This window comes from Curcuma longa, chromosome 12, assembly GCF_044706935.1.
Source record: "Curcuma longa cultivar G26 ecotype Majalengka, Jawa Barat chromosome 12, ITB_CL_G26_1.1, whole genome shotgun sequence".
In the NCBI taxonomy this organism is placed as follows: Eukaryota; Viridiplantae; Streptophyta; class Magnoliopsida; order Zingiberales; family Zingiberaceae; genus Curcuma; species Curcuma longa.
In genome coordinates this window covers 10,631,859-10,648,105 of record NC_133872.1, presented here as the reverse complement: position 1 = coordinate 10,648,105, position 16,247 = coordinate 10,631,859, and the positions used below count along the sequence as shown (strand labels likewise).

The 16,247-nt window shown below is 35.1% G+C and overlaps 1 protein-coding gene across 1 annotated transcript in view; it reads left to right on the top strand.

The window, feature by feature from the left end:
* LOC141842885 (bifunctional dethiobiotin synthetase/7,8-diamino-pelargonic acid aminotransferase, mitochondrial-like) overlaps positions 1-13,558 on the top strand; it is a 39,683-nt gene extending 26,125 nt beyond the window's left edge. Inside the window, exons 6-7 of the mRNA XM_074730866.1 lie at positions 12,670-12,782; positions 13,041-13,558. Of these exons, the coding sequence (XP_074586967.1) occupies positions 12,670-12,782; positions 13,041-13,224 (297 nt within the window). The 3' untranslated portion in view covers positions 13,225-13,558. The remainder of the gene's footprint in view (positions 1-12,669; positions 12,783-13,040) is intronic.
* Positions 13,559-16,247: the final 2,689 nt, after the last annotated feature.

Below are 16,247 nucleotides of genomic sequence, written 5' to 3'. Positions count from 1 at the left end.
AGGATGTGAATGATGTAGATGAAATCTATCCCTTTCATATGACGGAAGTGATATCTGTGGACCCCTTGATTAAATAGGACTACTAAAATGTATGACCATACTCAAGTAAGTCAATATGAGATATTGAACTCATTTGATTGAGTCTACTTAGAGATCAAGAAACACAAAGATTAATAAGGGGATGACATGGTCTATGCCTCATGGATCAATTTAGATATTGAGGATAGAGGGACTAAGTTATACAAGATAATAGATACATAAAAGTTAGGTTGGATCTTGACATTCTCATCACTTGGGTAGCAATGATGTATTGCTAGATGTTACTCATTGCTTATGTATCTAAAATATTGTTTTAGATACATTGTCAATGTTATAAGAAACTATAATGTCATACATAAAGAATATGTTGATTTGGAGATGAATATATTTTAATTTGACTAAAATATGATGGACCTTAAGATTATAGGGTTAAGTCTAATCCGAATTAGACTCAAATGAATCCAATTATTACATTATTGGATTGAGTCTTATCTGAATTAGAGTCTAATCTGAATTAGATTTATTGGATTAGACTCAACTACTAAAGAGGATTAATGTCCATTAATAGAGATTAATGGAGTATTGATGAAAAGGATAGCAAAAGGCAAAAATCTTTTGTATTCATTGGATGACCCTTTGTATTTATTGGATAAGTATAAAAGGCTAATTTTATGCATTTGGTGAATGATCACTTCTAGTCTTCTCTTCTTCTTGTTTTAGCTAAACCATCCAAGTTGCTAGTATAACGAAGGTGGTTCTCCTCCGAAAGTTGAGTTCGTGTGACGAATGAAGTGTTCGTGTGGATACCGAAGAGGCGGGGCCATTTTGATCGCGCTGAGATTTACCGAATCAAGTTATTGTTGGGGTTGTTTAGTTCACGCAACAAAGGTGACAATTCGATCAAACATGTATACTGCATTCGCATGGATCTCTGGAGGGATCAGTTTTATTTCGCTGTGTTTATTTATTATTTTTCACAAAAGATCTCTACCGTGGTATTAGAACCACTTGCGAAAGCGTATACATCGTTTTAGTTATATTTCATATTCGATATAGAAAATAAGCATATGTTTATTATGATTTACATGATTATATGAGTGATTTTGTCGAGCAAAGAGTTTGTGTTGATCAAACTAAAGGATTATAGCATCTTCATATATAATATGAACACGTGCTATAGTCCGATTTCGTTCGACAAATCTTTCATGACCTTATATATTACCGTAAGGTTGTGGCTTATAAATTGTTGTTTACAATCATAATAAAAGAATGCTATAGTGTATGGTTAAGATCTATTACTAATGATGTATGCCATGCTGCATGGTCATGACGTCTTTTATCCAATGTGATTGGATTATGTGTGCGTGTACATGTTGTAATTCATAATACGATCTACGTGTCATGCGTTTTACCTTTATAATTCTAATTGTAAAATTAGACTCCTCTTGAATGTAACTCGAGGTTTTTTTAAATTTGTAATATACAATTAAGAATAGTATTAGTTTACTAGACGATGATAAAGACTTCTTTTAGTGGACACAGCGAAAGAGCTAATGATTTGTTAGGACTCGTACATACTGATGTTTGTGACATTTTCAATATAGCAGTTAGATAAGACTATTAGTATTTCATTATTTTTACCAATGATGTCAGTAGATATTGCTGTGTATCTAATGAAACACAAATTAGAATCCTTTGAAAAGTTCAAAAAATTCAAGAATGAAGTATAAAATCAACTAGGTAAGCATATTAAGATGCTTCGATCAGATCAAGGTAGTGAATACCTTAGCCAAGAGTTTTGTGACCATCTCGTTGAGTTTGAGATCATATCTCAACTCATTCCACCTGCAACACCACAGTGGAATGGTGTCTCAGAGAGGAGAAATCGTACTTTATTAGATATGGTACGATCAATGATAAGTCAGACAGATCTTCTTACTTCTTTCTAGGGACATGCTCTAGAGATGGTTGCTTTCACAGTTAACCGCGTTCCGTCTAAAGACGTCATAGATACCATATACGATATGAATTAGGATGAGTCCCAAGATGTCTTTTATGAAGATTTGAGATTGTGAGACTTACGTTTGACGTTAAGTTTCAAAGAAACTAAGATTCAAATCCGATTAGTGTTATTATGTAGGATATCCCATGGAAACGAAGGGATATTACTTTTATAATTCCTCACAAGTCAAAGTGTTTGTTACTAGAAATGATATTTTTTTAGAAAAAGTTTATTTTTAGAAGAACTAGTGGGAGTAAAGTCAATCTTAAAGAAATTCGAGATACATAAATTAACACTGAGGCCTTAATGAATTGAACAGGTACCAAAAAGTGTTGTGGATCATGAATTTGTTACATTGCAAGAAGTTGTAGAGCAACAACCTGTTCGAGTAGAACAAGCTCTACGCAGATCTGATAGGGCACGTCGTCAACCTGGGAGATATTCTTTTCTTTTATCTGACCACGATGATGTAATGCTTGTTGGTCTCAATGAGCCTATATATCAAGAAGTTGTAATGAGTTGAGATTCTGAAAAATAGCTAGAGGTTATGAGGTCCGAAATGAAATCCATGTACATTAATCAAGTATAGACTTTGGTTGATCCACTTGTAGGGATCAAATCCATTGGTGTAAGTGGGTCTTTAAGAGAAAGACTGACACGAATGATCATATGTATATCTATAAAAGATGATTAGTAGCTAAAGGATTCAAGTAAGTTCATGGTATAGACTATGATGAAACCTTTTCACTAACTGCGATGCTTAAGTCTATTCGGATCATGCTTGCTATTGCAGCTTACCATGATTATGAGATCTGACAGATGGATGTCAAAATTGTATTTCTAAATGAAAATCTACTCGAGGATGTGTACATGACATAACTTGAGGGTTTTGTAGATCCAAATAATGCTGGAAAGATATGAAGTTGTAAAGGTCCATTATGGATTAAAACAAGCTTCTAGAAGCTCGAATTTTTTATTTGATGATGCAATCAAAGCTTTTGATTTTGTCAAAAACGAAGATAAACCTTGTGTCTACAAAAGGATTAATGGGAGCACAGTCATCTTTCTCATCCTGAATATAAATGATATACTTCTCATTGGAAATGATATTCCTATACTGCAGTCTGTAAAGACATAGCTTGGGAATTATTTCTCAATAAAAGACTTAAGTGAAACAACTTATATTTTAAGCATCAAGATCTATAGAGATAGATTTAACAGATTGCTTGGTCTAAATCAGAGTACATATATTGACAAGGTATTCAATCGTTTTGCCATGTAGAATTCCAAAAAGGGATTTCTGCCGATGTCATATGGTGTGAGCCCTTCGAAGACTCTCCTTTTTTTAAAGAAGAAAGAGATCACATGGGTCAGATTCTTTATATATCTGCTATAGGATTTATCATGTATGCTATGTTTTATACTCGCCTTGATGTCTCATATGTGTTAAGCATGACGAGCAAATATCAAACAGATCCAGATGAAGGTCATTGGATAACAGTCAAGAATATTCTTAAGTACTTGAGAAGAACAAAAGATTATTTTTTGATATTTGGAGGTGATGATGGCTCACTGTAAAGGATTACAGCGATGCAAGCTTCAAAACTGATGAGGATGATTCTATATCACAGTCAGAGTGTATTTTGCTTAAATGGTAGTGTTGTGAGCTAGAAGAGTTCAAAATAAGGTACAGTTGCTGATTCTACTATAGAGGCCGAGTATATTACTGCTTTTAGTGCCGCAAAAGAAGTTGTTTGGATTAAAAAATTTATTATAGAGCTTGGTGTAGTTCTTAGCATAGTAAACCCAATATACCTCTATTGTGATAATAATGAGGCAATTGTGCAGGCTAAGGAACCTCGCTCTCATTAGCGATCCAAACTCATATTACGGCGGTTCCATCTCATTCGAGAGATTGTCGATAGAAATGTCAGGATATGCAGAGTATCGACTGATGCTAACATTGTGGATCCTTTGACCAATGATTTGACACAGAGGAAGCATGATGACACACTAGGTCACTAGATATTAGATATTTCAGTGATTGATATTAGTGCTAGTGGGAGATTGTTAGTGTTAACTCTAGAGTCAATTATAAGATTATTGACAAGGAAACTTTTATATCATATTTCAATAATAAAAGATAATTTATGGTTATTATATTTACTTCAAATCTGTACCAGATGAATAAGTATAATAATGTTCTAAGGTAGTAGGTTCTAGGTTTATAACGTATCAATTGGTTGAATTGATAGTGGGAGACTATAGACATATATATAAAACACTCTTAACTATTTCTACTCAAGTTTTAATATACAAGGGCAATATTAATATGTTGAGACTAATATGTAGGTCAACTGATGACTTAATTTTCACAAGTCATAGATATAAGATATTAAGTTGATACATGTGTATATATTAGAGAATATATACTAAATTGACTTGCTATGAGAATGTTTCATGGATCGTTACATGAGTGTTATAAACATTCTTATAGTAACTATTAGTATAAATAATCCTTAGACCTGAAGTCATTACAGTTCCTTACATAAGGAGTTGTGTACTTTAGTATCGATAGACATCACCTGTAACAATGTTGACTATAAAGTCGATCACTGAATATGTAATAAATTATGTGGAGGGATGTGAGTGATGTTTATGAAATCTATTCCTTCCATATGACGGAAGTGATATCTGTGAGCCGCTTGATTAAATAGGACTACTAAAATACATGACCATACTCAAATAAGTCAATATGAGATATTGAACTCATTTGATTAACTGAGTCTACTTAGAGATTAAGAAATACAATGATTGATAAGGGGATGACACGGTTTATGTCTCATGGATCAATCTGGATATCGAAGATAAAAGGACCAATTTATACAAGATCAGAAAGATTAGGTTAGATCTCGACAATTTCATCACTTAGGTAGCAATGATGCCACTCATTGCTTATGTATCTAAAATATTATTTTAGATACATTGTCAACGATATGAAAACCTATTAGGTCACATACAAAGAACAAGTTGATTTGGAGATGAGTATATTTTAGTTTGACTAAAATATGATGGACTTTAAGATTATAGGGTTAAGTCTAATCCGAGTTAGACTTATTGAATTAGACTCAAATGAATACAATTATTAGATTATTGGATTAAATCTAATCCGAATTAGACACGTTGGATTAGACTCAACCACTAAAGAGGATTAATGTCTATTAATTGAGATTAATGGAGTATTGATGAAAAGGAGAGCAAAAGACAAAAACCTTTTGTATTCATTAGACGACTTGATGACCTTTTGTATTTATTGGATGATCTTTTGTATTCATTGGATGACTACAAAAAGTTAGTTTTATACATTTGGTGAATGATCATTTTTAGTCTCTTCTTCTTCTCCTCTTGACCAAATCATCCAAAGTGCTAGCACAATGAAGGTGGTTCTTCTCCGAAGGTTGAGTTCGTGCGACGAATGAAGGACGTGTTCGTGTGGATACTGAAGAGGTGCGGTCATTCTGATTGTGCTAAGATCTATCGAATTAAGTTACCGTTGAGATTGTTTCGTTCATGCAACAAAGATGACAACTCGATCAAATATGTATATTGAATTCGCATGAATCTATGGAGGGATCGGTTTTATTCCGTTGTATTTATTTATTATTTTTTGCAAAAGATCCCTATATACCCGTCTCTACAAGGTGGCATGGGTAAATCAGATTTTCCCTTTTGTTACATAGAGATGTTTGATTTTTATCAACATAAGTTTATATACTGACAAGATATGATGTGATGTTTTGCCCATGAATGTCGCCTATGTCATTCTTAGCTGACCTTAGCTTTATGATCTTTCCAATACTCACCATGACTTATGTTCCACACAATGGCTAGAATGTTAGGAGATACCCAACTAAGCCTAGTGAGATTGAGTCTAAATCTAAGTCACCAAATCGACAAATGACCCCTTCACCATCTCATGCAATCTTAACTTAAAGCAGTTGGGAGCAATGGTAACATTAATGTTTTTGTACCTTATAGTCATCTCTGATGAGTTATCAAGCGGCCTTCCCTTGAAGTCAAGTTTTCAAATGAATTTTAGAATATAATTCCTGTAGATGCCTATGGCCACGATTCAACATGCTATAGATCTTTTCCTAGTGTCACAATGACTTAACTTTCCACACTATCTCATAAATCTTCTAGAGCTTGATGAAATAAATAGACAAGTGAGTAAATAGGCAAGTGAGGGACTTCTGCAGAAAGATTTTGTTAAGGAAAGCATGAGTGCTTATGTCGCCCATGCTTACTAACTTTGAAAAAGGATGACTCTTGGAGAATGTGTATGGATATTGAGTCATGCCATCAACAAGATCACTTAAGTATAGTTTTCTCGTACCTAAACTTGATGACATGCTTAACTTGATGACAAGATGCCATTAGTTTTCTAAGATTAACTTGCATAGTGAATATCGTCAAATTAGGATAAGATTCACAATGAATAGAAAAGTGCATGTAAGACATTTGAACCCCTAGTACCTTTATGAGGGTGAACAAAGTTCTAAAACCATTTATAGGGAAATTTCTTATTCTCTATCTTGATGACATCCTTATTTTGTAAGACACATGATACCCATGTAAAATATATTCACCTTGTCCTAAAAACCCTTAGGATATAAATTTTTTTATCAATATGAAAAAGTGATTCTCAAAGCCTTGGGCTCTCTTCCCCAGGGTTATCATCTTTGTAGAGCATATATTAACATCTAAAGAAGATTGGCATAATTAAGAAGTGACCTAGGCCTTATACCCTTTAGGAGGCTTCAAAATTCTATGGCTTCATGACCTATTAGAAAATACTTCATTAAAGACTTCAATAGCATCATGGTGTCTTATATTGAATTGCCTTAAGAAAGGTGATTTTTCAATGGTCTAAATCTATCTCTGTAACCTTAAGGCTTTGTTTACTTCGAATGATGGAAAGGAGAGGGAAAGGAATTCAAAGGGGGGAAAAGTCCCTTGGGAAAGGCAGAGGAAGGGAAAGAGAAAAGAAAAAGATTAGTAGGGAAGGGAAGGAAAGGAAAAGAAAATAAAAAGAAAAAGGAAAAAAATAGAACGAGAAACGAAGGAAGAAGACTGGTGCCATGCGCAAGTGTGTGTGCAAGGTCACCTCGAGGGGCTACTACGCACGGCCTATGGGAGGTTGCGGCCTCAGATACTTCGATAGGTCGCGGTCATGGTGGCCACGCGAGGTCGCGGCCCACGCTGGCCTCGACGGTTGTGCGAGGAGACCTCGCAGGGCGGCGTTTGGGGTCACGTGAGGCTAGACTTGTGAATATGGAGAAATTCAACTTGCACAGGGAGAGTCATATTTGAGCAGAAGACAAAATGATAAAAAATGATTTGTCCATGGATTTATAAATCCGTCAGTCTATTAGGTAAACAAAAGAAAGGAAATAATTTATCCTTTTTTTACAAAGTAAACAAGGGAAAGTTTTCCACCAGAGAAATCTTTCTACAGTTTTTGTTTCTATCCTCCAAAGTAAACAGGGTCTAAGGGAGATAAAGAAAAGGATGATTAGAAATTCTAACCTCTGTAAACCATTTGAGATGTCCTGCGACACATCTAGAGTTGGTATAGGAGAAACACTAAGTCAATCAGTTAAGAAGTGTATCTGATTGCATTTTTTAGCAAAAAACTCAACGAGACTAGGCAACTCTATTGAACTTACGACAAAGAGTCTTATGCTATTGTCCCAACCCTTAAACATTGGCACTTACCTACTCCCGCCCCATAAGTTCATCCTTTAGTTGACCATAAGACACTAAGTTTCATTTAACTTCAAAAGAAGCTAAGTGTCAAACATGCTAGGTGCTAGGTGGGTTAAGTTCTTTCATGAGCACTTTTATCTAAAACATATCTATGGACAATAAATAACTATGGTAAATATGAATATGTTTCTTTTCCTAACTTTAGGTTAATTTTTATGTTAAAGAAGTGAATTGACATAATTTGGTTAATTTTGTGATAAGAGATAATTGCCTATTTAAAGACGCACACTTCTGCATTTTAGGACCTCACAAACTTTGTTATTTGGAAGATGTGCATAGTTTGTCTTGTTGGACACTTTAGGAAGAATAAGACTGTCGAACTTGTTTTAGTTTAGTTTCACTTTCCCTCCTTGTGACAAGATGTTGCGCAGATCAAAACATTGATTGTTACACACCACTATTGATTCCCCATGAAGCTTGGTCTTTACACACAACTATCGATTCCTCATGAAGCTTGGTCTTTACACACCACTATTGATTCCCCATGAAGTTTGGAAAGACATTAGTATGAAGTTCGTTTTAGATTTACCCCTAATCAACCGGAGCCACAACTATATTTTAGAAGTGGTAGATCGATTTTCTAAGACGACACATTTTATTCCATTAACAAAACCATTAATGCATCACAGATAGCCAAGTCCTTTAGGAAAATTGTTAGGTTGCATGGGTTATCCACATGTAGATTTAGATAGGAATGTAAAATTTGTCAATTATTTTTGGTAACTCTGGAAGTATTAAGATTTTATAGATTTTTTTATCCACAAACTAATGGATACATTGAGGTCGTCGTTAGTGGTTTAAGAAATTTGCTTAGTTGTTTAGTGAGTGAAAAATTGAGTATTTTGGAATTTTGCCACTTGCCAAATTTATTTAGTAATTCAGTAAACAAATTTGCAATTTGTAGTACATTTAAAATTGTGTAAGGGTTAAAAACTCTGTTAACCTATTGATTTGATTCTTTTATCTTCTACTTATTTAGCTCAGCCAATTGAGGATGTTAGCGAGCATATTAGAGAAATTCATGCTGATACTAATAAGAAAATTATATTGAGAAATAAGTCCTATAAAATTTAAGGAGTGCAATGTATATGATTATATGGCTAGTCACATTTGCCCCAAATATTTTCCTAAAATCTCCTTCAAAAAGTTTCATACTCGTTTCTTTGCTCCCTTCCAAATTGTGAGAAGAATTGGATCTAATACATGTAGTATTGAATTGCCTACTAATTTGAACACTAATTCAATTTTCAATGCTAAGGATTTATTGCCATGTCTTGAGACATTCAAGTCATTCTCTTTGTCCATTGATTTGTCATCCTCTAATAGTAGTGACTCTTGAACTCCCATCCTTGATTAAAACCACTCCTTTGATTTAGCATATTGTAGACTTTCAAGCCATGATATTCCTTGATAGAAGCACCCCAAGGAACTTAGTCCATCGAAAAGGACTTCCGGAGATTCATGATACCTGGATTACTAAGGACAAAATTTGGTGGCTTGCTTTTGAGCTACTTGAAATGGACTAATAGCCGTCTGATCCATCTACAAAGCTCACTTCACACCTGTGTGGTGCCACCATACCTAATTTGGATAATCTCATCTCCCCACTTGATGAAATCAAGTTCCTTTTTGTGAAAGAGATAATGTAAAACTGAAAACGAATAGGAGTCTAACTGAATTTTGAACTGATATAATTGTTTTGTAAAATTTTGAAGTATTTAGTAATGCAGGGTACAAACGTTTTTGCTTTTAGTATTAAAGGAGTAATTGTGCTCCTAACTATGATCTAGCATTGTTTTCGATTGATTATTTATTTATTAGTTTTCATTAGGGTTGAGTCAACAAAGTAGTCCCAGAATCTTTTAATTAATAAAAATTTATATTTTGTTTTTTTTTTTGTATGAGAGTTATCTTCATAAGGATGTTCACTTTGATTCCTTGTTGTGCTATACATCAAACGGAGGGAGAGATTCCTTGCTGCATGCATAACTCACTAGGGACAATCTCTTTCAATTGCTCACAAAACAAAAGATGTTTGATAGAGGAGCTGCTGCTTGCATGAGAGAGAAGGATCGATGGATTGTTAGCATGGCTAGAAAGGGATGCAGGAGTTGGTGCCTTGCTGTCCATGTCTAAGGGAGGAGGGAAGGAGATTTATAGAGTAGGTGGAATTTGTCATGAGAGGAGGGTGACTGTGCATGATTGGAGCGGTAGAGTTAATTATAGGGGGTAAAAGCTAGATCTTGAGAGGGGCAAAGGAATAGGTGATCTCGGACTCAATTTGAGGGTCAAGGCAGGCCAACTATTCATAAGAGCATTGGGTGGTGGTTGGCTCTTCATGAGGGTGGCAGGTGGTGGCTAGCTCTTTGTGAGGGTGTGCAATGGTGGCCTTTGACAAGGGGTTGTGAGTGGGTACAGGTGGCAGCCACTAGAATATTGATTTTTTATTTGGCTAATCGATCCAGGGTTAAATAATTAATAACTAAAATATATTGCTTGGGAAACATTTGATGTGAACTAAATGGTTATTGACACTTGAAAAAAAAAAATTAAGCTAGAAATTTTTTGTTTACTTCTAGTGTTGATGATCAGAGAACTAATGCTCCCTTGCAAGTGGGTGTAGGCAACAATCGCTTGCATTGATTTTTTTATCTAATAATAAAACAACTAGAAGGTGGATGGTTAAACTAACAAGTATAACCAACAGAAATTAGTAATGGAGATAAATGACAATCCCCTTTAAAAGTTTATAAATGCAAAAATGAACACTCCAAAGCCCATCTTTTAATTTGACATACTTTGGAAAATGATGAGCCTATTTGGGAGCAATTCTAAAGTTGCAAAGTCACAAGTTTGTAAGTCGAAAACTCAACCGAATTCCCATCAATCATCAGCAATTTCTAGCAATTTCAATGTGTTTTAATTTTCAATGTTTGGGAAAATAAAAATGTCAATCAAGAGTCTTTTTGAGTCTTTCAAATTTTCTATGTTAAGGAGTACATCTAGTAGTTGTATAAATGTGTTGCTGTATTGCTGTAATAAGATATAGAAAGTGAGTTTTTAACCCTTTTTCCAGATTATGTGATGCAATCCCCTATTGTATGATGCCTAGTATTCCTTAGTCGTGATGCCTAACTTTCTATAACCTTTCTACACTTCTGTACCTCAAATTTCAGATTTCTACTCCGCCAATTTACGAACAATCAGTCCTTGTGCAGCATCAATTAGTTAGGGAGCATTTGTTGTGGAATGAGTGTTGGTGCTGAAAGAAATAAAAAAAATTAAAATTAGAAGCATTTTGTTTACTTTAAGTGTTTCTAGTAATTGTGAGTTCATCTTCCCAAAAGTTTCAACATGAGATCTTTTTACTTGATCATTGTTTGATTAACAAGGGATTCTAAGATCATGTAATATTCCTGCTTTGAAATCTATAATTAAATAGAGAAACTCAGAAAGTTTTCTAGGTTTAGGTGATGAGCCAATCAAGCATAGGAATCTACCTCTCTATGCAGAACACATCTAAAGATTAATATTCATCTGGTGATTTAGGTGTTCTTTCATAATTTTATCATAATACATGGATCTAACCTTTAATGTTTTCTCAAATCTAGAATGATCTTTCATTTTTATCTAATCTAGCACAACCTATATATTTTGTGTTAAGATCTAGCATCCCATAGATGTCCATTCATCTTTTGCATAAAAAGATGACATGGCATGCATGTGTTATTTGCCAACTCAATAAATTATATATTTTAATGCTTATGTGGATTAAATTCAAATATCTCTTTCCAAAACCACCTCCTCTTCTATCACTCACCCCACCTCCCACATCCTCTTCTGCTGTTCCCAGCACATCAATGAAGCAAAACATAGTGCTCCTCCCCTTGCTCTCGTTGATATATCAAATGGTAGTAGTCACAGCTCTAGTTCTTTTCAGTCTTCCCATTTCTCCTCCTGTGTAATCTCCAAACTAACATGGCTGACTCCCACATTTATTTTGGCTTCCACTTTCAATTTCCAGAAATTATTTTGAAGAGGAAAAGAGAGAGATCTATAGGTGGCGTAGAGACGTGTGACAAAAGATGGGGTCATTCATGTTGAGGTTCGGTAGCTTCTTGAGAGGGCTCCATGGGATGAGTGGTGCCGGCTGTGGAAAGCAGCGTGAAAGACGATGGAGATGATCAATGAGGCACAAGGCTTTGACAGGAATGATTCGAAGTCCTACAGCAACCCCACATTCCAAGGTGGTGGCTTGATCCCTTTTTTGGTTTTTTTGGGATCAGCAGGGTTGATTTGGGGAAATGTTAGTTTTTGTAGATCGAATGTGCATAATCTAAATTCCAAGGTTGTACTAGATTTGAGAAAACCAATAAAGTTATACTAGATCAGTGTGTTTACCCTTATATTTACTATATGCATTGCTTGGTGCTGATCCTAATTACTGAAAACAGAAAACGGTTAAGGTTGTGCTAGATCAATGTATTAACCCTTATATTTACCATATGCATTGCTTGGTGCTGATCCTAATTGCATGATCTTTATAATTTTGTAAAATACAGGAGCAATATAAATTTATCATGTTCACTTTGCTGGTTTTTTCACATTGATATTATAAAGATGAATAAGTGATCATTTGAGTTTTCTTTCCATTGACAAGTTTATCCATTGTATCAGCTAGAGCTGAATTTCCTTCCAGAACTAAGATATAGGTGTTTTGTTTTTTAGTACAACCTTAAATAATTCAACGGACTAATATGTTTGATCTTATTTAATTTGTTTATGCGATACTATTGCAGTTGTGGGACATGGAACTTGTTCAGACGATATCTGCGCATCCTGCAGTAGAAAGAGTAGTAGTTCTTGGGACTCTATTTGCTTTGCAACTCAAATCTGATGGCTCTGATGCAGGGTATGATACTATTCCAATTCAGCTAATAATAAAGTTTCCTTTAGGTAAAACTAACAAGCTACTCAAATGCATTGAGCTAATGTAGCTTATCAAAGTCCTGTCATGAAAATAACACTTATGGTTTATGTTAAGACTCAGTAGGTTTTTCTATCACTCTTATTTCACCGTGCCTATCATTTCAATAAGTTCATCGATAATTGTAACTTGTGCAACTTATATTATTTGCTTTAGCCTATTGATGGTCCATTGTCCATGCAGATACGCTTCATTGTTTGCCAGTTCCCTGGTCCAACAACTTCGTGCAGACGGTCTTTACATAAGGCCTCTTGGGAATGTCATATACCTCATGTGTGGCCCGTGCACATCACCACATTTCTGTACTGAACAACTTCACAAAGTACATCGTAGCATTTGTGAATTCAGCAAACGTCAGTCAGACTAAAGAATGAAGTTGTCAAAAAAAAAGGGGCACCGGACACGCACTCTCTTTGTTCAAATAACCCCACCTTCATGAGGAACCTCTTTGCGCTGGCGAGAGGGTGGTCACTAAAAAGTGATACATCTAAAATACTTGACTTTTTTTTTTTTTTTGTTTTTTTCCAAAACAAACATTCTTATAGTTTATGGATCAAAGATAGATAGATGGAGATTGTTAAACAATGACGGAACTAGGTTTATTTCATAATTGAGCATCTGTCTTCATGGGCAATGAGAAAAATACGGATGCTGGCGTTGATGTTGCAGGACACAATTATGTATAACTGATTTGTTTTCAACCAGAATTTCCATGTATTTGATGTGGGAAATTTTCATCTACGTCTGATATGGCGTAGTTTGTTAGCAAATGAACACAAGGGTGATCTGGCACAGATCTAGCTAGTGTGTTGGATTGGATGGATACAAGATGAGATGAGGCTGAATTGGAGGTTGTGATGCGACTTGACTGAGAACCGATGGTGGATGGTGTTGTTGGGTAATAATGTCGTGGTGTCATCTGAAGTGAACATGTGATCAACAGTATGATGATGTAGGCACAATGCCCTTTTTTTTTACATACATTTGATGACAATTTGACGGCTCCATGTGAGATCAAAGATGCTGATCTCAATGTGTTAATATGAGATTCTTAGGAGTCGGCTTAGCATAACTTCTCGTCTAATTAATACTTTGGTGTAGTACTTGAGGTTTCTCTAGTTATTTTGTGGCTACAATCTTATTTCTAGTCCCAAAGCTATTGATCCAAGAATACCTAATTCAAATGTAGAAAGAAAAGCTCTCTATATCCAATATTAAATATTTGCCACAATATCAACAAGGAGCATGAAAATTTGCCTTAGGTAACTATAAACCTTACATAAACCACAACAATATATTCAAAATACAATTTACATAGATTACAACAGATAAATTATAATCTTCATAATCTTCAATCTTGGTGGCATCTTCAAGGTCTAAAGCTATGCACAAATTTGTGCTCGAACTGCCACATTCATTTATCATCTTAATTCAAATTCATTAAACTTAGGAGGGCAGTCTGCAAACTCAAACAATTTGTTAAATACAAACCACTTATTTAAACTTCACTTGGTCAAATATCAAAACACCTAAGGGACTAACAAAAAACTTTGAGATAAGTGCTTTATACATTTGCAAAAAATAGAATTTTATTTCATCACCATAAGAAAATAAAATATTTGTCTCTCCACGTACTGTTCCTCTAGAAGGACTGCATAGATGCGAGGGTTTGTGGAAGGATGATTGATTCTAATGAGGTATTCAAGCTAAACTACAAATAGAAGCGTCAATTGACGAATAAGTGAAGAAATAATTACAAGATATTTTTATAGCTTCATTGCCTAGAACATAAGGACCATATATGCCTATAAAGTTTCTAGGAATTAAGCAAGAGAAATCTGGATCACAAGTCTCTTCACATAGTGATGTGCTCCTCTTGGGGATGACAAACCAAAAGGTATTGGTTTTGAGAAATGGCTTGAAGTCACGGCTCGAAGACACAAAGTCTAAGATTGTTATATTATTTAGATTGGCAAAGTTCTATTCACTATCAGCCATTGATGTAGACTGTCGCAAGCATTTCATCTAGGGATTTATACCATATCCGGATTAGTAATTCCATTGAAGCAACACAAGGACAATGACGATTAAATAAAAAAAAGACAATTAAACAATCACAGAAATAATAATAATAATAATAATAATAACTTGATAAACAAAACTCCCATAACAAGGCCCCAAGATAGAGGAAACATCATGGAGGACTTCGCTCGACTAAAGAAGAGGGATAAAAATAGAAACAAGTCATGCGAGGAATCCTCATGCTCAACTAATTCTCATCAAAGGAGGATATTGAGTGGTCTAAGGGTTGGAGGTCAAAGTCGATATTATCATTGTAGGGAGGATAGACATTGATTTTACAATGCCATGTGAATCAAAATATTTATTTCTATTGCAAACTACTTGACATATAAATAGGGATTGTATGTTACGAGTACAAAATGAGTTTAGGAGACCGCATATACAATAGAGACAATCATTCCAACAATGTCCATCCCCACCACATCAGCAAAAAAAGTCAACAAAGATATCCACCAACCTAGCTACAACCACTTGCACCTCAACAACATTATCCTAAATCACAAATGTACTAGTTGCAAGCACTACTTATGCCCTCACACCAGTCCTCCCAAAACTTTTACTCTACTCAGCCGTCTCAAATTTTAATGCAACTCCTATGTTTAGGAACCATATTACAAGAGCCTACTACTGAATGAGTTTATGTGATGACTAAGGAGGGGATGCGTAAAAAAATGATGAATATGTTATTAGAGGTATCATTTTTGTTTATGATTTCTTAGCAAAATTATTGATTGATATTGGTAGTGCACATTCTTCTATACCTTTGAGTTTTGAGAATAAGATAGGAAACAACCAACACTGCAACTTTGTAGTCTGGTAATATTTATTCCTTTAGGTGAAGTCATGATAGTAGAAAGGGCATCAAAGGTTGTCCTTTGGAATTTGACTAACATGTTCTTGTGGTGAATTTATTAGTTGTAGATGTATTAGAATTTGACATTATTCTAGGGATGAATTGTTTATCTAAAAATAAATCAGTCGACGTGGCCTGATAACTATTCCTTCCCGCTCGTTATCCGCTGCCTGAGTCGACTCAGGTCGCCAACTGAATCAACTCCAGTTCGATGTGGAGTCAGCCGGATAAGTGTTGACTCTGAGTCGACTCCAGTGTCTATCTGAGTTGACTCCAGTCCAAATGGCGGCAAACCGAAGGCACTGACTTCCGGAACGCAGCTAACTCAGCTTGAGTCGACTCCAGCCTTTATCTGAGTTGACTCAAGACAGCAAAAATCAATATTTTCGTCCCGGAGTCTACATTTCTCGGTTTTTCCGATCCTGCACAAAAAATTAGCAAATAACATGTAAAGT